Source organism: Hemitrygon akajei, chromosome 31, assembly GCF_048418815.1.
Source record: "Hemitrygon akajei chromosome 31, sHemAka1.3, whole genome shotgun sequence".
In the NCBI taxonomy this organism is placed as follows: Eukaryota; Metazoa; Chordata; class Chondrichthyes; order Myliobatiformes; family Dasyatidae; genus Hemitrygon; species Hemitrygon akajei.
This window is the reverse complement of record NC_133154.1, coordinates 19,218,081-19,242,013: the sequence shown is the minus strand read 5'-3', so window position 1 is coordinate 19,242,013 and position 23,933 is coordinate 19,218,081. Positions and strand designations below refer to the sequence as shown.

General features: G+C 52.1%; 1 protein-coding gene across 1 annotated transcript; it reads left to right on the top strand.

Moving 5' to 3' along the window:
* Positions 1-654: 654 nt before the first annotated feature.
* Positions 655-23,656, top strand: LOC140719270 (peroxisomal membrane protein PMP34-like). The gene is made up of 9 exons (XM_073033778.1): positions 655-821; positions 8,935-8,995; positions 13,657-13,723; positions 15,392-15,543; positions 16,775-16,891; positions 19,215-19,360; positions 20,151-20,246; positions 20,925-21,007; positions 23,289-23,656. The coding sequence occupies exons 1-9, from the start codon at positions 732-734 to the stop codon at positions 23,434-23,436; spliced, it is 960 nt and encodes a 319-aa protein (XP_072889879.1). The 5' UTR covers positions 655-731; the 3' UTR covers positions 23,437-23,656.
* Positions 23,657-23,933: the final 277 nt, after the last annotated feature.

Sequence of the window (23,933 nt, the reverse complement as noted above, 5' to 3'; positions counted from 1 at the left end):
ACTCCTTTCTTTCCTAATGTACTTGCAGAATGCATTGTCTTTTGCACAATGGCTGTTTGTCCATCCTGTTGGGCGTCACCTTCCACTGATTTGATTTATGGCTCTTAGATTTGATGAATACGACCTAAAGCAAACGAATCTCAGGATAATATATGGCGGCATATACGTCCTTTGATAATAAATTAACTTTGAACTTTGGAATCTGCAGGAATAAAACGAGATGCTGGAGGAACTCAGCTGGTCAGGCGATCTCCAGCTCTTTTCTTGCACAGGAGGTAGAGCCGCTGCCGGTTTGATCCCGACCTCCGGTGCCGTCCGTGTGGAGTTTGCGCGTTCACCTCTAACCTGTGTATATATATGTGTGTGTATGAGGAGCTGTTGGGACTACGGGAGAGGTTACAGGAGAATCGGACTGATGGGATTGTTCTGAAAGCTGGCACAGACTCAATGGGCCGAATGTGCTCCAGTAGGATGCAGTCAGAATGGAGATGATTGAACTCTCCCCTCTCACCTCTCCCGCCGGACCATTGAGTGACGTTTAGTTGACCAATTAGAGGCACTCGGAAATAGAATTCGCTGAATGTTCCACAGTCAGGGGCGTGGCTTTGTTCCTTAGCCAATTGGGAGCGAAGGCTTGTGTTGCAATTTCGGGGCGCGGCCAATTAGGCGTTTGTTGATGACAGTGTCGAGTTGGGTGCGGGCGGAGAGGTTCTGGGGAGCGATACCGGGTGATGAGCGAGAAGATGCGAGAGGGTACCGGGCCACCGGTGGCCCACGTGCTAAATTACGAGAGCTTAGTGCACGCCGTGGCCGGGGCTGCGGTAAGTTCGCCGGGTCCCCGGAACATATGCCCGCCTCTTCCCCCTTTAACCCGTCCCGATCTCCTTCGCCACCAGCTTGGCGTGAGTTAGACGGGGGCTGAATGTTTTGTTAACGTAAGCGACAGATTCCTGGGGAAAGGCAGTAATGTGTTGAAGTGGTGCAGAGCGTAGAACAGTACGGCAGGGTACGGGTGTTTCGTTGTGCCGACCTTGTAATCTACGAGCAATCTAAACTCTTTCCTCCTACGCAACCCATAACCCTCATTATGTCTTCTGAGAATCTCCTGTCTCTAATGTATTAAACTCTGCCACCGCCCCGGTAGTGCGTTCCAGGAACTTGCCACTCTCTGTGTAACAACAAAAAACTACCTCTGACATCCGCCCTAAACTTTGTCCTACTCACTTAGAAAGGATGTCCTGTAGTATTAGCCGTTGCTGCCCTGCGGAATATTCATTGGGAAGGCATGGGTTGTCCACTCTGTCTCCCATAAACTATACTCTATCAAAAGTCCTCCCATTCTCTGTCGCCCCAGCTCGCTCAATCTTTCCTCATAAAATGTATTCTGTAATCCAGGTAAATCTCTGCACCTTCTCTGAAGCGGCCACCTCCTTCCCATAATGAGGTGACCAGAAATGAACCCAGTACTCCAAGTGTGTTCTACCCAGAGTTTTATGGAGCTGCAACATCAGCTCCTGTTCTTGACTAATGGAGGTCAACTCATCACAACACCACTAGCTGTCTGCAACCTGATTATCCCTCCTTCCCCTTCCACTGCCTCAGCTAAAGTCGTGGGGCCCCAGAGCAGATCCTCAGAGAACACCGCTGGTCACTGACCTCTAGGCAGATTACATCCATTATCACCTTCCTTCTGTGGGCAAGACAATTCCAAATCATGGGGTTCCCCCGTGCCTCATGACTCGGACTCACTGTATGAGCTTTTCATAGGGAGCCTTGTCAAAGGCCTTACTAAAATCCATGAATGCTGATCACAGAACACTACAGCACAGAAACAGGCCTTTTGGCCCTTCTTGGCTGTGCCAAACCATTTTCCTGCCTAGTCCCACTGACCTGCACCTGGACCATATCCCTCCAAACCCCTCTCATCCATGTACCTGTCCAAGTTTTTCTTAAGTGTCAAAAGTGAGCCTGCATTCACCACTTCATCTGGCAGCTCATTCCACACTCCCACCACTCTGTGTGAAGAAGCACCCCCACCCCCCATGTTCCCTTTAAACTTTTCCCCCTTCACCCTTAACCCATGACCTCTGGGGGGTTTTTTCTCCCTGGCCTCAGTGGGGGAAAAAGTCCTTCAAGTTGTTTTGTCAGTTCCTGGGGAAAAGGTCCATCAGGCCCGTGAGGCACAACCTGCCCCTCAGAGGGGGCACCCCTAAGCAGGCATTCTTCTCCAAATGCTCATAAATCCTGTCCTGAAGAATCATCTCCGTCCGTTTACCCATGACTGATGTATAATTCCAGAGATTATCCCTGTTACTTCAACAAAGGGACAATATTTGCCATCCTCCGATCCTCTGGTACCAGCAACCTCTTCTCTTGCTTTCCGTAGTCCAGCCCCAGGGACTCGTCTAGTCTGATGTTTTTCAGAAGCTCCAGTGCTGCCTCTTTCTGAACCTCAACGTGCACCAGTAAGGGCTGACCTCAGAGCCGTGTACAGCCAATGGGGCAGGTAGTGAGGACCTCCTCCCCATTATTAGGGGTCTAAGGGAGCGCAGAGGGGCTGAATAACTTTATCAAAGAGGGTGGAAGTTGTCTGACCTCGCTGCCCTGACGAGTGATGAAGGCAAGGACTGGCAACATCTATGGGGGGGGAGTGGCATTTAAGGTGAGAGGGGGCAAGTTCACAGGAGATATGGTTGGCAAATGTTTTGCTCAGAGAGCGGTGGTATTGAGCATGTACTGCCTGGAGCGGTGGAAGAGGACGATACATTAGGAACTTTAGAGAGATGTTTAGAAAGGCACGTGGAGGTGATAAAAATGGAAGGATGTGGACACAGCACTGTGTAGGCAGCAGGGTAGTTTAGTTGGCCATTTGATTACTAATTTAATTGGGCGGCACAGAATTTGTGGGCCGAAGGACCTGCTCTTGTGCAGCTCTGTTCTAAGTTCTATCTGAGCATTTGCAAAGCACCTGAAGCATTCTTGGACTGCAGGAGGCTTGTTTCTGGGCAGGCTGCTGGATAATGGGATTTCTGTAGGTGAGGTGGCTGGCATGGATTTGGTGGGCCGAAGGGCCTCTGTCCCAGCTGTATGGTTACAAAGTGGACGGTTATTTTGTAGAACGTGCACAGCTGTCCGGTTATTGGCTGCTGTTATTTTGGTTCAGTTATTGGTCTGTAATTCACAGACAAAGCAGATCCTGCTGGTCTAGTTGCCATATTATCTGGTCCTACCCTATCACAGATATTCCCTTTGTCCCACTCATCACCCTATCTTCCCCCCACCATCTTCTCTATCAGCTTGTTTTCTCTCTTTCCAGGCCTGAAGGAGCTTCTTGGATCTGAAACGTTAGTTTTATCTCTGTCTCCGCAGATGCTGCCCGACCTGCTGAGCATTTTCTGGTTTGGCTCAGGTTTCCAGCATCTGCGTCTTTTTTTTTGTTGTTATTTTTATTTTTGGGGGCTGTTTAGGAGTGAGTTGAGTAGTTCCTTGTCTCGGAGGATGGTGTGCCTGTGGAATTTTTCTACCCTGCAGGACTCGGTCAGTGACCCAGCAGAGACGGGTGGATATTTGGGGATTAAAGGACCTGAGTGATGTGGAGCCGTCATTTCCAGTTATCCTGAACAGTGAGGGAGGCCACGGTGTTGTACTCCAGGTATCGTCGGAGCTGTGGGTCCGTCAGCCTCGGGATCAGGCTGACGAAAGAATATTCAACACAGAACAAACCAACCTTGGCCGGAAGCTGCCCAGTCCCCAGCCTGGGTGGTGTATTGTGCTGGTTAACTCTAGCGTAGGGCTCTGGAAATGCTGCTGTAGGCATCAGGGCAATCGATTCTACCCAGTGCTTTCCCACAGGGAGCAAACTCCCACTGTGTCCGTGTGTGTGTATACATACATGCACGAGACGTAAGATAGCAGTTAGCCAGTTCACTGTAGAGAGGTCCCCTTCCTTTTAAAACGGTGAGGAAACCTAAGAGGGAGGCGGCCTTGGCTTAAGACTCTGATACAGAAATATGAAAGAATAGAAGGAGAGGAAAACCATTTGGCCCTTCAAACCCACTCCACTTTCCAGCACAGTTATGGCTGCCTCACGTTGTTGGCAGTTAGAGTTATGACTGGACTGAGTTACAGAACTGAACTCTGTACTCGATGTTCTCTGGACTCTACTGTTCCAGTGAGGTGGAAGGATAAGGCTTGGATGATGAAGGAAGTTGGTTGATTTGGTTAAGAAGCAACGGGAAGGTTTAGAAAGCAAAAAAAAAAAATCAAGAAGCCTTTTGAAGATTATAAAGAAGCCAGAGGGAAAACTCAAGGGAATTGGGTGAGCCAGGAGGGGCCGGGAAGGGTCCTAGTAGGATTAAAGAGAATCCCAGGGCGTAACTCAAGAGGAGGAGGATAACTACGGAGAAGGTAGGGCCGCTCACAGATAAAGGAGAGGCGTGTGTGCTTGGAGGGAAGTGGAAGAGGGCCCTGAATGAGTACTTTGCATTAGTATTTATCAAGGAGAGGGATGTGGAGGAAGGTGCGATCAGTGTGGAGTGTACTAATTTTGAGATAAAGAGGGAGTGTAGCGTCTCTTAAGAACATTGAGGTGGACAAAACCCCAGGGCCTGATGGGATATACCTGAGGTTAGAAACACAGAAAACCTATAGCACAATACCGGCCCTTCGGCCCACAATGCTGTGCTGACCATGTCCTCACCTTAGAAATTACCTAGGGTTACCCATAGCTCTCTATTTTTCTGAGCTCCATGTACCTGTCCAGGAGTTTCTTAAAAGACCCTATCGTATCCGCCTCCACCACCGTTGCCGGCAGCCCATTCCATGCACTCACCACTCTCTGCGTAAGAAACCTAACCCTGACATCTCCTCTGTATCTACTTCCAAGCATCTTAAAACTATGCCCTCTCGTGCTAGTCATTTCAGCCCTGGGAAAAAGCCTCTGGCTATCCACACGATCAATGCCTCTCATCATCTTATACACCTCTATCAGGTCACCTCTCATCCTCTGACGCTCCAAGGAGAAAAGGCCAAGTTCACTCAACCTATTCTCATAAGGTATGCTTCCCAATCCAGGCAACATCCTTGTAAATCTCCTCTGCACCCTCTCTATGGTTTCCACATCCTTCCTGTAGCGAGGCGACCAGAACTGAGCACAGTACTCCAAGTGGGGTCTGACCAGGGTCCTATATAGCTGCAACATTACCTCTCGGTTATTGAGAGAGGCCAGAGATGAGATTGCTGGGGCCTTGACCAAGATCTTTGTGTCCTCTGCAGCCACGTGTGAGGTCCCAGAGGACTAGTGAGTAGCCGTTGTTCCATTGTTTAAGAGGGGGAATAGGGGCAATCCTGGAAATGATTGTTCAGTGAATCGCACACATCTGTGGTAAGAAAGTTACTGGAAATGGGCTTTATGGGCATTTGGGAAACAGTCAACATGGCTTTGTGCAGGGCAAGTTGTGTCTTACTAGCTGAGTGTTTCAAGGAGCTGCCAACGGTGATTGATGAAGGTAGAGCTGTGGATGTTGTCTACATGGATTTCAGTAAGGTATTTAACAAGGTCCATCATGGGAGGCTCATCCAGGACATGAAGTTTAATTGTCATTCAACCATACACATGAATACAGCCGAGCAAAATGGTGACCCTCTGGGGTCAAGGTGCAAAATGCATTGCCAACAGTCACACGCAGCACCTATAGTTGCCACAGCAGAAAGACATACACAGTCAGCGAAGAATAAACACGACCCTGAGAATCATGGCCTGTAGATTGATGGTGCATGGAATGTTGACCTGGAGCCATGTTTCTGCAAGTTCAAGCACGCAGCAGTTCCCCATCTCAGGTTGGTAGATCCGCAGATACTCCCTATCCTCGTTATATGCGGGGGTACGTTCCTTGCGGTCTACGCATAATGTGAATAATTATTTAAATGGAGAAAATAGGGATGTGTTCCAGAGGGCTTCCTAAATATGTCTTACCTGTAATTTATTCACATCTTCATACCAATACGACACAAAAGAAGTACCACAAGGCAACATTCGTATTATATTTAATCAATTTAAGGTAATATTCAACGTAATAAATCATAGAAAGTTAACATACTAGGGTGTGCAGTACTCACCAGCAGTGGCAGGTTGTGTTCGCTCCGAGAGATGAGTGGTTGTTGTGGTGTCGGGATCACAGCAAGGGGTGAAGGAAGTCTCACAGAACCCTTAGATCTGCCTGTGGCAGGAGACGACACCGGTTTGAATAAAGTGGTGAGGGTTGTTTGCTTGGCAGCATTTTGTTTTTCAGCATAAATTTGCTTGCAGGGAAGAAGGGTTGACGGCAGGGAACGACGGAAATGCCGACTCCGTTCTAAACTTGGGTCCGTGTCCGTCGCCATTTGTGCCAAGTGTTCCGACTTCCACCATTCCCTCACCGTTGGGGAAACTCCCGGGATTTTCAAAATCGTCTGTTGCTTGCAGCATCTGAGAGATAGTTCACCGTAAAATAAATACGTCTTGAATGTGGCTCACACCTTGGTCGAGTGGCTGAATCAGCGACGTTGTGTTAGGCGGCAGGAAACGCACTGTTATGGTAGGATGAATGCTGTCCAAACGTTTAGGATGGGCTGGCGCATTGTCAAGCAACAAAAGAACTTCAAAGGAAAGATTCTGTTCCCAGCAGTAGCGTCCCAGAGCTGTGTTACCTTTACCTGATGCCGCGCTGTTGATAATTTCCAACTTTTTTTTCCAGTGTTAAAGCAGTTCTCTGCCGCTCGGCTTATGGCCCAGGACATGAGATCAGACGCTCTGGAGGCATAGTTAAATATTTCAAGCACAAAATCACTGCACCAACAAAAGTTGCACATCCACAGCTTGCGAAAACCAATGCGAGATTGGCGGGAGTGAGATGGTGAGGCGCGTGCACCTGACTTGTACTGGCAGGAAAGCGGTGCATCCCATCCCAACAGTGAGACTGTGAGGCGTGCGCTCGTGATTTATATTGGCGGGACAGCAGAGATCCTCACATAACTGAGAGTTTTGGACGCATATAAGGAGACGTTGGTAGAAATAGGTTCCTCGCATAACTGTGAATCCACATTGTCTGAAGACGCATGTAACGAGGAGAGGGTGTAAACGTAACCCAGCTTGGTCTTCCACCAAGTGGACACTAGAGGGCAGCGCAGACAGGCGGGTCCAGTCCCCGACCCAGCATGGAATCTAGCTCTCTCCCACAGTCTCCGCCATCTCCTCCATTGAGCGGCTGCTGCAAGCAACCCCGCGGCACAAGATCCTGGCCTGCGCGGCTCCCCTGCCGTCGGTCTCGGTTATCAAAGTCCAACGTGATCTAGCAATCACAAGAACAGCGTGGAAGACAATCATCTGCACCGATTGTGTGGACTGCGCACCGCCCCTGACGTTTTCCTCCTTGGGATCCACACTCTGATCACTTGGAGTCACAATTGGCCTGGCCATGAAGACAGCGGGTAGTGGTCGAAGGGGTTTATTCGGGCCGGAGGTCTGTGACTAGTGGTGTTCTGTCGGGATCACACCAGGACCTGTTGTTTGTGTTGTACGTATAAATGGTGTGGATGAGACTGCAGGTTAGCGAGTTCGCTGATCCAAAGATTGGTGGCATTGATAGTGTAAAAGCCTACAAAAGGATACAGTGGGCTGGAGAAAAGTTGCAGATGAGAGTGGAGAAATCTCAGACGGTGTTTAACCAAACTAACTGTGAGATGTGGTGCTTTGGGAGAACAAATGTAAAGTGACAGGGTACGATTAATGGGAGGAACAGTGACGATGTCAAGAGGGATCTTGGGGTCCAAGCCCACACTTCCCTGAAAGTGACTACACAGGTTGATAGGCTGGTGAAGAAGGTACATGTGGCCTTGCCTGTATCAGTTTGGGAAGTTGTGTCGAAGTTTAGTTAGGCTGCAACTGGCGTATTGCATACAGTTCTGGTCCCACCCCTTCATAGGAAGGATGGTGGAGGCTTTGGAGAGGGTGCAGAAGAAACTTGCCAGGATGCCGCCTGGTTTAGAGGCCACGTGCTGTAGGGGTAAAGACAAACTTGAGTTCTTTTCTCTGGAGTGGCGGAGGCCGCAGGAAGACCTGATGGAAGTTTACAAGATCGAGAGGCAGTCAGTGCCTTCAACTTTCAAAGTAAAAATTATCAGCATGTCACCGGATACACCCTGAGATTCTTTTTCTGTGGGCATACCTAGCCAATCTATAGAACAGTAACTGTAAACAGGATCTGTAAACTGTAAGCATCAGGTAAACGAACTGTACAACAACAGATAATAAATAAATAGCAATAAAAATGAGTGATAAATTGGCTCTATAAGTATATCTTATCCCCAGTGTCGAAATGTCTAATACATGAGTTGAAGGTGAGAGGAATTAAACTCACAGGAGATGTGTGGGGTGAGTTATTTTTAACGCAGTGGTGGGTGTCTGGAATGCATTGGTGGGGGAATGGTGGAGGAAAATACAATGGAGACTCTTGGACAAGAGTCTTGCACAAGAATGTTCAGATAATGGAGGGATATGGACTGGGTGGTTAGAAAGGATTAGTTTAGTTGGGCATTTAATTACTAGTTTGGCACAACATGGTGGGCCAGGGGGCCTGTTCCTGTGATGTACCGTTCTATGTTCTCTGTCCCACAGCCATTTTCCTGCTCTCTCCCCGGACCCCTCCATGCCTTTAGTGTTGTGTTGTAGGTCCAGGTCCCCAATGTGACCCTTGAACCCAGTGATTCAAGCTAAATCTGCATTCTAGAGGCTGTTTGACCCCACGCCCGTAGTAAAAATTCACACAAAGCAAGAGGAGCTGAGGCACTGTGCCTCAGTATCAGCACGTGAATATTTGCCCCCTTCATAGATAGTGCTCCTGGCTGTGCACCCCCAGTGCTGGCCCCCCACACTCACTGTCCCTCTCTTCTCTCTAGGGGGGTTTGACCGCGATGACCGTATTTTACCCGCTGGACACCGCGCGCTTGAGGCTTCAAGGTAAGATTTGGCTTTGGGTTTTCCTCCACGCATGCCCTGTGCTCCCCCTTCAGGTGCTCGGAGGGACTGCAACACGGACCGAAGTCTAACCCTGTCCACACACACAATTGCTGAAAAAACTCCGGCCGCCGGTCGGGCAGCGTCCATGGGAATGAATAATCAGCTGACGTTTTGGGCCTGAAATCAGAACTGGCTTAGCTTCAGTCCTGAAGAAGGGTCTCGGCCCAAATCGTCGATTGTTTCTTCACTTCCATAGGAACCTGCGGAGTTCCTCGAGTATTTTGTGTGTGTGTGTGTGTGTTACTCTGGGTCTTCAGCATCTGCAGACTTCCTCGTGTTTATGATTTCCTCTCTGCACAGTTGCTGCTGAACGTTTCTAGCATTTTCTATTTTGATTTAAGCAAATGCAGATTTTTGCTTCACATCATGACCGGTATTCTACTCACAAGGAAACATTGAACAGACGGCATGGCTCGGGAGAAGAGACTAAGGATTTGCATATTGCAATTAGGGACAGGTATGCTACCGTTTTTAAAAAAAAAAGGTATGCATTTGAGTAATGTCTTGAACAAACTCAGAAGAAACAGGCCCTTCGGCCCCACACCACCATACTACTCCATCTACACTTCTCGCTGCCTCAGTAAAGCAGCCAACATAATTTTTTAATTTGGTTATACATCACGGTTACAGACCCTATGCTCCAACAAGCCTGTGCTGTCCAACTTCACCCATGTGACCCACGGTGGTGAGCTGGGGGAAGTGTCCCTACCAAAGGAGGTGCAAGGCGTTCCTTCCCTCCGCTAGCCTGGAGGTCACCCTTGGGCGAGGTGTAGCACCTGCTTAGCCCCAGATCAGGGTCACGTGAAGCCATCGGAGAAGGTGGTGGACGGTCGTATGAGCAGCCGGTGCAGATCACAAGTTCTGGTTATGCGACCACTGACGCCAGACGGACAATCTCTGAAGAGTATTGATAATGGCTGGGGTCACCTGTCTTGTGAAGAAGGCGATGGCAAACCATTTCTGTAGGTAAATTTGTCAAGAACAATCCTGGTTAAAGACTGTGATCGCCCACGTTAATGGACACAGCACATAATGAGGATGATATCCAATTAATCGGCGTGTTGTTGGAATGTGGGAGGTAACGGAGCACCCGGGAGAAACGTGGGCACCGGGAGAACATAACAAACTCCTTGCGGACAGTGGCGGTTTTGAACCTGAGTCGCGGTCACTGTTGGTATAACTGTGCTCCCACGCCACCTCATAATCAACGACATATAACCGCTCTGCATGTGACCACAAGAAACCGCAGAGGGTTATGGACGCAGCTCGGCACATCGTGGAAACCAGCCTCCCCTCCGTGGACCCGGTCTGCACTTCTCGCTACCCCAGTAAAACGGCCAGCATCATCCAAGACCCCGCCCACCCTGGACATATTCTCTTCTCCCTTCGCCCGTCGGGCAGAAGATACAAAAGCCTGAAAGTGCGTATCGTCAGGCTCAGGGACCGTGTCAACCCACTGCTGTAATTCAGGTTGAATTGTCAGTCAGCCATACATGAGTACAGCCGGATGAGACAGCGTTATTCCGGGGTTGAGGTGCAAAACACAGCGCTGGCCCAGTCCTTGTGCGTATCAAATGTAACGCTTACACAAAACACACCACCGGCAGTCACACACGGAGCAGAGCACACGTGGTAACACAATCACACAATAAGAGTCTCAAAACTCACCCCCCACCCCCACACCCACCGCAGGCGACTCCGCGGCTTGAGGCCCAGTCCTTGTGCGCATCAAATGTAACGCTTACGCGACCGGCTGGTGTCTGTCTAGGGGAAAATTCGTCCACCTGCCAAACCGTGCCTCCCGTATACATGGATGCTGTGAAATACACGCTGATACAAACCCGCACACACATATCAAGCTCACACCGGGTACGGTTACAGAATACACTTTATAAATCTTACTCGAACTAAGTGATTAATAACGATACAATATATATGAAGGGAAAGAAAATAGATAGATAGATACTTTATTCATCCCCATGGGGAAATTCAACTTTTTTCCAATGTCCCATACACTTGTTGTAGCAAAACTAATTACATACAATACTTAACTCAGTAAAAAAATATGATATGCATCTAAATCACTATCTCAAAAAGTATTAATAATAGCTTTTAAAAAGTTCTTAAGTCCTGGCGGTTGAATTGTAAAGCCTAATGGCATTGGGGAGTATTGACCTCTTCATCCTGTCTGAGGAGCATTGCATCGATAGTAACCTGTCGCTGAAACTGCTTCTCTGTCTCCGGATGGTGCTATGTAGAGGATGTTCAGAGTTTTCCATAATTGACCGTAGCCTACTCAGCGCCCTTCGCTCAGCTACCGATGTTAAACTCTCCAGTACTTTGCCCACGACAGAGCCCGCCTTCCTTACCAGCTTATTAAGACGTGAGGCGTCCCTCTTCTTAATGCTTCCTCCCCAACAGGCCACCACAAAGAAGAGGGCGCTCTCCACAACTGACCTATAGAACATCTTCAGCATCTCACTACAGACATTGAATGACGCCAACCTTCTAAGGAAGTACAGTCGACTCTGTGCCTTCCTGCACAAGGCATCTGTGTTGGCAGTCCAGTCTAGCTTCTCGTCTAACTGTACTCCCAGATACTTGTAGGTCTTAACCTGCTCCACACATTCTCCATTAATGATCACTGGCTCCATATGAGGCCTAGATCTCCTAAAGTCCACCACCATCTCCTTGGTCTTGGTGATATTGAGACGCAGGTAGTTTGAGTTGCACCATATCACAAAGTCCTGTATCAGTTTCCTATACTCCTCCTCCTGTCCATTCCTGACACACCCCACTATGGCCGTGTCATCAGCGAACTTCTGCACATGGCAGGACTCCGAGTTATATTGTTATATTGGAGTTATATTGGAAATAAAGAAAAGGCACCAAAACTTATCAGAGTTCAGTCAATTAGTGCACATTATTGGAGCTCAATCATCGACCCTCCGACCACTCTTCGCTCTTCTCCGACCTCCACGACCCGCGCACCTGGGACCACCCTCGGTGATCGACCAGCCGTGCCACCCCCGTCCGGCTTCCTCCCGACTCCCAGAAAGACGGCGCGCAAACCCAGCTCCCAGACCCACAAGAGAAAGTAACATCCAACCCGGTTGGTGAGCAAATGAATGCAATCCCAGTTATCAGCAACTTTAACCCAGAGAAGCTTCGAGAGTGCTCTGCAAGAAGAGCAGTTTTACTTTTGACAAACGAGGAAGCCATTTTGATTAACGTACGCAGTACATGAACAACAAGCACGTGTAGAGTATCGATAAAGTACAATGAGCTCAAGCTAATGAATGATCCCCAGCACGATAAGAGAGACTCTTAGCCTCACAATCTACCTTGTCACAGCCCTTCGCCTTCTGCGCTTCAACAGTAACACTTCATTTTGCATTCTGTTATTGCTTTCCTTGTGATGTCTCGACGTGCTGATGTTTGGAATGGTCTATGTTGATGCAGTGCACGGCAGTACAATTAGAACCAAATTCATTTTAGCGCAGGGTGATTAAAGTGGTTGTAGTGTTGCTAGACTGTAGTAATCAGGGTTGTGCTGGTTAGTTCAGGAGCTGGATAGTGGGAGGGGAGTAGCTGGGACTGAACCTGGTGGTGGGGGGCTTGACAGTGTGCCCGCTGTAAGAGCAGACAAGCTCCACCGCAGGCTCCCACAAATTTTGGTGTGACGATAATCGGTTAATGTGTCTGCGGTGCTGGTGAGGTGGATGGGAGACGGGGGCGAGCTGCTCTCCCGATATACTGCCCAGGAATCGTTCCTGGTCTCCGGAGAGAGCACTGCGACCTCCCCCTCACCCGGCAACTCCTCGACACCGTTCAGCGGGCCTGCCGGGTTATCGTGCCCCTGCCTGTGCAGGGACCTGTGATGCCTTTTCAGCACCGGACGGTGTGACACAAGTCCGTCTCGGGGGAAGCGAGGATCTGGGAGGCACCGTCGGAGGCTGTAAGGGGAAGTTAGATGTGCAGGAGAAAGGGGTTCTGGGAGCAGGAGCAGGCCAGCCACAGCGGCTTCTCCGCCCCCACGCTGGCTCATCGGCTGCGCCAACTCTGTCAGCGCTATACAGGGACCCTTAAACGCAGGAGGTTCTGTAGGTGCTGGAAATCTTGAGCAATATGCGCTCAGAATGCTGGTGGAGGTAGGATGGGAGTAGTCATAAACGTAGGCCCAACTGGTGGGGCAGAATGGCCTGTTGCTAGGTGACTTGCCCCATACTGGGATTAGGTGGTGGAGAGGAGAATGTGGGTGGGTCATCTCCCTCCGCCCTGCCGAGGGAATGTGGGTAGGGTACCAGTGTGGGTCATCTCCCTCCGCCCTGCCGAGGGAATGTGGGTAGGGTACCAGTGTGGGTCATCTCCCTCCGCCCTGCCAAGGGAATGTGGGTAGGGTACCAGTGTGAGTCATCTCCCTCTGCCCTGCCGAGGGAATGTGGGTAGGGTACCAGTGTGGGTTATCTCCTTCCACCCTGCCGAGGGAATGTGGGTAGGGTACCAGTGTGGGTCATCTCCCTCCGCCCTGCCGAGGGAATGTGGGTAGGGTACCAGTGTGGGATTCTACCCGTCCCTGACACTGCTGCTCTTCATTACAGTGGACGAGAAGATGAAAGCGAAATCGACTCCCTTCGTCTTGGGCGAGATCATCAAGGAGGAAGGACTGTGAGTAGGGTCGCGTGCGCGCGCACTCTGAGTGGCCTCCTACCCGACGGGCAGGCAGAGGTAGACGCTGGGCGTGCTGCCCGTTCATCGGGGGGGTGGGGGGAGGGGGATTGGATTCTCCCCGAGAGGGAGTGGGCAGGGGTTCCCATTCCCCGCCCGTGTCTCACCAGGAAGGGTAGAGGAGAATGAAGATTTGCCTTGTAGCGCTGTCTTTGACCAGGGCACGTTGCACACAAAGGGGTGCAGAGGTACATTGTGGAATTTGTCGAGAGTCTGCCGCTGGGGGTCTCTGCACTAGTGCCGGAAAGCAGATACAGCAGCTCGCGGGGTGACCAGTGCGTCGGTCTTCACTGCGGGAGGTCGTGGATCTCCAATATACTGGGCTTTGTGAGCTCAGACTGAGAGAACGGTACAACTCTGGCCTCCTTGTGAAAGGAGCAATGAGTTTCCCCGGAGGGTGAGTGGGAGGTCAGCGACTGGGATGACGGGAAGGCTGCTGTCTGGGGAGAGGCTGGGTCGACACGGCTAGTCTAGTAATCGCCAGGGCAGAGGAACGAGCGGATATCTCACTGAAGCCCAGTGGCAGGCGGGAATCTTTCCGAGTGGGAGGGGGGAGTCCCAAGAAGAGGGTGGGGTGTCACCGTCCTGAACGATGATCATGGTGCTGAGTGGACAGAACCCTCTCCCGGGGGCTGGGAGTTCGGATATTCTTGTTCACCCGCCCACCCCCGACTGTGTAGGTTGCCTCCCACATTTCAAGGGATGTGAGGGTTAGTGGGGGTAACGTGCCGGTTCTTGCAGGCTGCCCCCTCAGCACATCCTCAGACTGTGCTGCTGTGGAAACCGGTTCCACAGTGTTATTTATTAGCGAGAACTAATCGGGGCAGATCAGCCATGATTTATTATCGGCTGACCGGCCTTGGGGCCTACTCCCACAGGTCCTGCTTTGTGCCTCGTTCCTCCTTTCCCATCCGGGGCTGACGGCCGGTCCCTGCCTCTCTGGGGGGGCGGGGGGGGGAGAGTGTCAGCACGTACCCTCCTTGAGCGGGGCTCGAACCTGCAAACCTCCCAGCTCTCGAGTTGGGAGCACTGGTTGTCGAAGCCTCGTAGGTGCTGGGGCCGGTTGGGGTGAGTGGGGGAGGAATTGCCGGCTTCAGGTTGAAGCCCTGCGTCAGGGCCGATGGCCGGCGTAAAGAGGAGAAAGAGAGTGAGGAGACTGGTGGGATGAAAGGTCCCGGGGAGGACTGTTGTACATTTAATATTTCAGTATAATTTGAGTAATCTCGTATATTGGTTGATTAACAATTCTTAATTTAAATAATTACAGGTTTTATGTAAAATGTCATTAATTGCGTGCGTCACCACACTACCAGGTGATGTGTGCGCCTGGCTTCAAGTAAAGATGAAGCCAGACCCGCATTCCCGGACCTCTGAAGGTACAGAGAGGGGGTGGATTTGGGAGACAGTGGCAGGTGGACGATAGATTCAGGCAGACAGAGGCAGGACGCGTGACGCAGGAGCGCAGAGGGCTCCCAGTGCGGACTCGGAAGTAAAGGAGACACGAGGGTGATTCGGTGAAGGAAGACCCCGCTGAGGGTCGGGGGGGGGGGGTCTCGCTCTCTCGCCACCAGCCTCTGAAGCGACTGACCTCCGCCTCTGCCCCCGCAGGTCGGCAGTGTACCGCGGCTGGTTCTCCGTCATCTCCAGCCTCTGCTGTTCCAACTTCGTCTACTTCTACACCTTCAACACCCTGAAGGAGACCTGGGCGAGAGGCCAGCCCCCTTCCAACAGCAAGGACCTCGTCATGGGCTTTATCTCTGGTGGGTAGGTGGTCCCGTTCAGTGTCGGTGCATCAGAATGGAACCCGCCCTCTGAAACCAAACCTCACCGTCGCCCACTCTATCGTACCAGAAACCCTCTACCCAAATTCAACATTTACTTGGGTGTCTTTAGTATGGCTGCAACGAAGGAAGAGTGAAAGTTGTATGTAATTCAAAGGATATGTTGTAGTCCTTTGATCTTTAGCATATAAAATTCATGTAATATTGGGTCGAGAAGGCCTCTTCCTCCAAGAGGGCCTCAAAGCCCAGACCAGCTGTGATAAAGCTGTTCCATCTTCCCACAGACCGTTCCCAGATGTCGCTCGTCTCAAACTGTCAGGAAGCCGTTAGCCCCCCCACCGAGCCTGTTCCACCATTCCCTTCTGTTTGTAATGTGAAGAGAGTCACCGCAGAGAGTAGGTGGTGGATGTGAAGTAGTCTTTTATCCGACGAAACAAGACCCAGCAGCATCACGTTGAGAGCCTCCCGGAGGAAGGCGCCTGCTCGACCCAATATCGCGTGACATTTTATTTGCTAAAGATCAAAGGACTACAGTGCGCCCTTTGAACTGCATATAAATTTCATACCTCCTTTGCAGCCATTCTACAGACAGCCAAATGAACGTTAAATCAACATTGCCTGGTTTTCTCATTAACTGCAGTTCACGGCTGTTCGGAACCATTGTCCAGAGCTGCATTTTGTACTTAGTCTACAATCCTTATTCAGATCTGTAAATTGGTAGCTGATGTTAGTTGCTGAGATAAATATTTTGCTGTATGTCCCAACCCCCATGACCCCCTAACAACTTAGATAATTGACTGTCTAACCTGTCTCCCACCTGTGAGGCAGGTACTTTGTGTCCCTGGAAAGGTTGCCATTGCTACCACTGCAGTGCGGGGTTCAGTCCCAACTCTGGCGCTGTCTGTGTGGAGTTCGCAAGTTCCCCTGTGACCATGTGGGTTTCCACCCATGGACTGTAGGTTGGTGAGTTCATTGGACCTTGCAAGTTGTCCCCAGCATGCGGGTGAGTGATGGGAATCTGGGAGGAGTTGATGGGGGATTAGTGTGGATGGTCAGCACAGACTCAGTGGGCTGAAGGGCCTGTTCTGCCCTGTATGATCACTCCAGCCACCCTCTCCCCTCGGACCTACCTTTGTCTTTTGGGATGTGGGGAGGTGGTCGCACTGACTTAGCCTCGGTGGACAGCTCACGGGTTCACCTTCTGTTCTAGGGGTGGTCAACGTGCTGGCCACCACTCCGCTCTGGGTGGTCAATACCCGGCTCAAGATGCAGGGAGCGGCGTTCCGCAACGAGGACATCCAGCAGACCAACTACAAAGGCATGCTGGGTACGTATCTGGGAGCGCGGCGCAGTTTCTAACGACGCCCGGGACTGGTCCGCGCCTGCCTAGGTGCGCAGTGAGTTAACTCCCTCTGTCCCTCCCTCTGGTTTTCTCCGTTTCGTGGCTGAACCTCAGGGCGGTAACTACTTCGATAATGAATGCTCTTTGAAGATCAGCAGAAAGCAGGCCGCTGCTGGAGCTCCGTGTGGCCACTAGGTGGAGGCTGTGAGCCAGCATTGCTGGGAGCCTGGTTCCTGGTGTTTCGGGCAAAGTCTTGCTGAATCCATTCCTTAATTAATTACCTTTGCAGGGATCATGCAGACACTATCATTTACCACATCCCTAACACCCCAAAGGTGTTTCAGAGGTCATCCTGGTAGGGGGATTCAGGACGTCCCTTTAGAACAGAGGAAATTTCTTTAGCCTGGTGGTCGTGAATCTGTGGAATTTATGGCCACAGAAGGCTGTGTGGGTTAAGTCGATGGGTAGGCAGAGGTTGATGGGTTCTTGGTTAATTAGGGTGGTCAAAGGTTATGGGGAGAAGGCAGGAGAATAGGGTTGAGAGGGATAATAACTTCCCCCATGATGGGATGCCAGAGCAAACTCAATGGGCCGAATGGTCTAATTCTGTACTTGTGCCTTCTGGTCATTTTCCAACAGTCCAATATCCACCCTGCTTTTCTCGTACTGTAGATACTTGTGAAAAACAAACTTTTTAATAAATTTTTACAGACATCCCACCTCGCAAAAACTCATTTCAGGGAGTAAGCACCATCAGTTTGCGGGAGAGGTGGGATGCCTGCAATAGAGTAGCTCCTTAGCAGCTGGCCAGCTAGTTTAAATAACGTTAGCTGTGCTAATGAACGACCTGTTAAACTCACCTCAACATGTCTTTTACAGTTATTTAACCCCCCCCCCCCCCCCGTGGGCAATAGAAAAGTCACTGTTGCAAACAGTGCAGCGAGCAACACTGTCATTATTTTTGACCCCTATTAGGCAGGGGTGCACTTTAGTGTAGTCTGGGGTGAAGAACATTTTATATTTTCTTTTTATTTGGAACACTCTGCCATGGTGTGTCTCCCCCCTCCCCTCCCCCTCTCTCCTATCTCCTCCCCCTTCTCCCTATTTCGAAACTTATCATTTCACTTTTGTGGAAAGCATCGTCACTTTACAGAATTTTTTTCACATGTGCCTCGAACTTTGGCACAGTCCTGTAGATGGGCTGAAGGGCGTGTTTCTCCGCTGTAGCACTCTGTGACACTTCCTGCCAGCTGGCGGAAGCGGAGGGTTTGATGGGGGGTGTCCAAGGATTCTTGGTGAAATGCCAACTAGGCCAAGTAGCCCGCGAGTTGAATATTCTGAGTATTCGTACACTTCCTGACGTACGATAAATGTCTCGGTTAAAATACTTGGGCAGCTTTTGCTTCCTCAGAAACATTGTTCTGAGAAATCGTACAGAAGATGAAAATGAAGATGAAAGTTATTTTCAATCAGGAAGAATTGAACTTCTGCTGGGAAACAGTAACCGGGGTGTGAGGCTGACTGGTGTGTGCACAGCCTAGGGGTCACTGTTCCAGGTGTCTGGACCTCACTGCCAGGCCCACTCACATCAACCGCATGCTTCTGTTCAGGGTCCCTTCCTTAATCCGTCAAAGCCAAGGTTTAGGAGACAAGCAAGGCGGCAGATGCTGGGATCTGGAGCAGCAATTTCTTTCTTTTTCTCTCTCTCTCCCCCCCTCTCGATTTCTGGGATATTGTATATAATTTGTGGGCGTCAGGGAGCCGCTGTCAATATGCGGGAGACTCCTGGGAGAGGTGGGGTGTCTGTTTTTATATTATATCCAGCTCTGACTAGACTGCCAGCTGGTGGCTTCTCTGCGACTCGGGTCAGAGGTCAGTTCCCTCCCCGAGGGTCGCAGCACTGAAGAGGGAGGGGGGATGGTGGGCGTCTTTCAGCAGTCGAGGGCTGGTCCCAAGACCCCACCCGCTCCGGGGGTAAAGGGTCCCGACCACCAGCTTCAGAGTTCAGGGAGGCACCTGTGACCCCAGCCCACGGCTGTCCTTGACTCAAAAGCTGTAACTACAGGAAGGCTACAGAAAGTTGTAAAATTAGTCAGCTCCAATTTGTGCACAAGGCTCCATAGTACCCAAGACATCTTCAAGGAGCAGTTCCTCGGGAAGACAGCGTCCATCATTAAGAACCCCCACCACCCAGGAAGGAGGTACAGAAGCCTGATTGACTCATTTATTGTTTCTATATTATCGGGTATTGCGTTGTACTGCTTGTCGCTAAGGTAACTCGTTTCATGACGTACGGGCTGTGTTACAGATGCGGTGACGCAGATCGTGCAGACGGAGGGGGTGCCAGCACTGTGGAGTAGCACTTTCCCCTCCCTCCTGCTCGTCTTCAACCCCGCCATCCAGTTCATGTTCTACGAGGGCCTGAAGCGGCAGCTGATGAAGGGGCGGACTGAGGTAGGGGGAGGCGGGGGCTGGTGGTTGGATGGGAAAAGAGGGGAGGCTGGACTAGACTGTGGAAGAGGAATGGGGAGGGGTTGGTCTTGGGTGGTGGGGCTTGGACCTGAGGTGAGGGAGGGGGCAGGTCCTGCGGGAGGGAATGGAGGGTTGTTGGTCACGGGAGAGGAGGGGAGAGGGAGAATGTGATTGGTTATGGGAGAAGGGGGGTAAGATTGAGTAGAGTCCTGCTAGGGGGAAGGGGTTAGTCCTGAGGAAGGGAATGGAGAAGTTGTTGGGCATGGGAGAAGGGGAGAGAGGGTTGGGGAGGGAGGAGGTGGTTGGTTTTGGGAGAAGGGGCTGGGGGTGAAGATTGAACCGATGGTGGAAGAGGGTAGAGTCCTGCTAGGGGGAAGGAGTCCGGGGAAGGGTTTGTCCCAGTTGCTGTTGTCTGTGGTTCATGTACTCCCAGGATATGGAATTCCAGAGGACCCGTGCGAAGGTGGTTGGGGGTGAAATTGGTCTTGACTCCCATTGGACCCTCTCAGGGTGCCTGGTTTAAGCAGAGACTGTTGGATCGGAGCTCAGAACCCAGCTACAACCTGGGGTCCGTGAGAGCCCTGGGATTGGGGGGGGGGGGTGGAATCAGGGCCCCAGAGGTCAAGGGTTGGGGGTCAAGTGTTAGAGCCTAGATGTCAGAGAGTCCTGGGTATAGGGGGCGGAGTTTGGGGTTCCAGAGATTTGAGAGAGCCCTGGGACACAGTAGATGGTTTGGGCCGTGTTTTCCAGAAGCTTCTCTTGTTTCCCCCAGCTCCTGTCTCTCGAGGTCTTCGTTATCGGAGCCATTGCCAAGGCAATTGCCACCACGTTAACGTACCCACTGCAGACTGTGCAGTCCTTACTTCGGGTAAGTTGGTCGAGGTTCGGTGGGGACGGCTGGGGTTCACTTCACGCCTCCAACTCCCTGCGCGACGCACCCCGCGGCCTCTGGTCTGCAGGATTCCCAGCCCCCAGCTGAGACGCTGGCCCCCTTCCCAGGAAGATTATCGGCAGTCACAGAATACTGGGTGTGGGCTCAGGCAACAGCCAGCTAAACTATCGCCACCGAGCACGCCAAACCTGATCAGTGACCCTTTTGTGTTGGGATTCTCTGAATCTTGTGGACTGCTCCGTTACTGCAGCGGAAGCTCCGGTGGGGCGGGGGTTGTGATGCTGCAGGGTGGGCACTCAGTCAGCCGGCGGACGGGGGCCCTGGCCTAGCTCTGTGTTAATGGGCCTGTTCTCTCTGCTCAGTCAGCCAGCAGACGGGGGCCCTGGCCTAGCTCTGTGTTAATGGGCCTGTTCTCTCTGCTCAGTCAGCCGGCGGAGGGATTGACCTGGGGGGGCGGACGGAGGCCCCGGCCTAGCTCTGTGTTAATGGGCCTGTTCTCTCTGCTCAGTCAGCCGACGGACAGGGGCCCCGGCCTAGCTCTGTGTTAATGGGCCTGTTCTCTCTGCTCAGTCAGCCGGTGGAGGGATTAACCTGGGGGGGCGGACGGAGGCCCCGGCCTAGCTCTGTGTTAATGGGCCTGTTCTCTCTGCTCAGTTCAGCCAGCGGAAGATGGAGCGAGGGAGAGGGATTCTGGGAAGCCTCCGAAGCATCATCTACCTCTTGAGTCAGAGAGTGAAGTGAGTATTGCCCCTGGTTTGGTGAGCGACTTGGCCAGGCCTCGTGATGGAAGCTACTCGGTCCATCTGCAAATGCTGGCCGGTTTAATCCGCCCCGGTAGCTCAGCACACCTGCCCCTCCCACCCCAGTTCTTCCTCTGTTAAAGCCACATATCCCCTCGGGAGTGTGCAATAGGATAAGGGTGGGTCATTTGGCCCCTCGTAATCTCCCTGCCCTTCAGTGTGTTCATGGCGGTCTGCCCAGCCCTGGGTAATTGTCTTCCTCTCCCTGTTGTCCGGGCAGGGGCTGAGGGGAATGATCTGCCCCTTTTTGGGGAGCAGCGGGGGACTGGGCCATCCGGAGTAATTTTGCACGTAGCTAGGCTGGACTCAATGGGCCGAACGGCTTCCTTGCTGGCAGCAGATACTGTGCCGTCAAGCTCACTGGGGTGAAAACAAAGTCAGTGCGGTCTTTGGAGAGGGAAACGGAGGGGTCTCGGAGAGAGGGTGGTGTAGCAGGGGCTGGAATGGATTTGGAGGGCCGAGTAGCCTCCTTTGTTGCAGTAATGACCCCATAGTTCTGGAGGTGACATCTCCCTTGCACATGAAAAACTGACCAGCTAATGGGAGAAGGGGGCTCCTAGAACACCCCCAAAATTGGGTGGGTGGGGAGGTGGGCTGGGACATTCATACCCGTGTTGACCCAGGCGTGGTGAGTGGGAGACCCCTCTCCTCTCCTCCCTCCCCCTCCTCCTGACATCCCACCTTCGCACAGGCAGTCTCCAGCCGAACGGATTCACTCTGTGCGACCAGGGTCTGCAGAGAGATCCGGGTCCAACACCCCAGCTGCTGTTCCGAAAAGCTCCCTGAGAACTGGCTGCACTTCTCGGCAATCTGTCGGTGAGCGAACAGTGCCGGCAGCTACCTCACGGTGCGGGGAAAGCCCGAAGTGATTCCAGTGCGTGGAAAACAGGGGCATCTATCGACTGGCCAACTGTCCGCCCTCGATTCCTCAGCGGAGTGTCAGGCTGTGTCGCGGACAATGCCAGCCGGCAGCAGTTACTCTGCAGTGAGCTGCCACACCCCATTACCCGTGTTCTGGAGTCCACAACGGGACAGGAGTAGGCCATTCGGCCCCTCCGCCCCAAACTTGGTCCAAAGGACCGAGAGGAGAAGGGCGTCGGGGGCGGCAGTTGTAATCCCGCCCAGAGGAGAAGAAAGACGGATGTGATGGTCGGTCGATCATCTCAGCCTCAGGGTGATCCTCGGCTCCCTCACCGATGGCCCGTCTTCTGTCACGGCAGAGAGTTCAGACCCGCTCACAACCCCTGGGCAAGAGGAGCAGCCCTGGACGGTGTTCGGGCATCGGCTGAGGAGGTGGAAGGTAATGTGGCTCCCGTCCCCAACGAGAGAGAGTCTGCCACTGCCCTGTGCCCAGCGATAATACCACTGCCACGCTCCCCACCACCTACACTCTGGGGCAGCGGGCATCTAAAAACTCAACAGACACTGCCACACAAATGCTGTGACCCCACCCTCTCCAAGGCCCTTCAACCAGCTGGTAGTGTGAATAGGTAGCACACATTCCTCTTGCCCCACTAACTGCCCATGTGTGTCAGTGTGGGTATCGGGGGAGAGTGCGGAGAATGGTAGTCACATGGACTCGGTGGTCCAATGCAGCCACTACTCTGCCGCACGACTCTGTAGGAGGAGGCAATTTGGCCCCTCAAGTCTATCCTGTGGGGGGGAAATAATTCACCAATCCCACCCGCCCAGACATTCCCCTTTCCCGTTCTCTTGTGCCTGACTCTCTCCCGTGCTTCCCTTCCTGCCCACCCTCGCCACCCCCGTTCCCTCGCACTACCAGCTGGTTGAAGGGCCTGGGGAATTGAGGTGGTGGGGTAACTGAGACCCCAGTCCGCCTGGGGTGGGTTCCAGCTCCGAGTTTTACCGGTTTCTGCTCCCACGGAGGGGAGCTGGTAAAACTCAGGCCTGGAACTGCACTCCTAACTCGCCCCTGCACTGTTGAAGGGCTGCCCTTTGAACCGGATGAGTTCAGAGGGCTGATCGGATGAAGGGGTGGAGATTAATGCTCTTGAGGATCAGGAGCAAGGATATTGCAGTGTGCGAAGGGAAGGGAATTGTCAGTGAGCTTGGGTAAAGGTAGCAGCACCCAGTAGAAATGCTCGGCCCCCGGTTCCCATTCTCCGAAACCGCCTGGCCTTTACCTCTCTACTCAGGGTTTGTGTTGCGAGCGCTGTGACTTTCCAACCACCGAGACCTGTCTCTTCCCTCTCCGCAGGAGGCAGGGTTTCCGGGGTCTCTACAAGGGCCTGGAGGCCAAGCTCCTGCAGACAGTCCTGACCTCTGCCCTGATGTTCCTCGTCTACGAGAAGATGGCGGTCTTCATTTTCCAAATCATGGGAGTGGCCCCTCGTGTGAAAAACTAGCGAGTGAACGAGCTACCTCAGGGACGCTGTCGCCTCACCACCCGTCTCCCCCCCTCGCCCTCGCCAGGAACTAGGCCGGGTGTCACATGAGAGGAAGATCAAAGGGTAAACCCGTCGGGTTCACGGACGACCCGCTTTGACAGGGAGTTGCCTTCGGTTGAGGTCAAACATGTTGGCATTTATTAAAATGAACGTTCGGCTCTGCTGCCTCGCCAGATTCCTCGCTGCCTGGACTGTGTGTGAGTTCCTTTGTGGTGAATGAAATTACTGGTCCTCTGCACTGGGAATGTCAGCTTCCTTGCTTCGGGTAATTTGGGAGATGGCTGCCCGCTGCCCAAGAGATTGGCAAGAAGGTCAACACCAGGAGATGGGCGTCTTGCCCCTCAGCAACGACGAGAGATGCTGCTGATGCCTGAAATTCCAAAACAACACGTACAAACTGTTCAGGAGCTCAGCAGGTCAGGGAGAAGGATAAACAGTTGACGTTTCGGGCCGAG

Excerpts from the sequence above, each read along its gene's own strand:
- LOC140719270 (XM_073033778.1), top strand. The coding sequence starts at position 732 with ATGAGCGAGAAGATGCGAGAGGGTACCGGGCCACCGGTGGCCCACGTG. Across the intron at positions 15,544-16,774 it reads CGTCATGGGCTTTATCTCTG|GGGTGGTCAACGTGCTGGCC; the intron begins GTGGGTAGGTGG and ends CTTCTGTTCTAG. Across the intron at positions 16,892-19,214 it reads CAACTACAAAGGCATGCTGG|ATGCGGTGACGCAGATCGTG; the intron begins GTACGTATCTGG and ends GCTGTGTTACAG.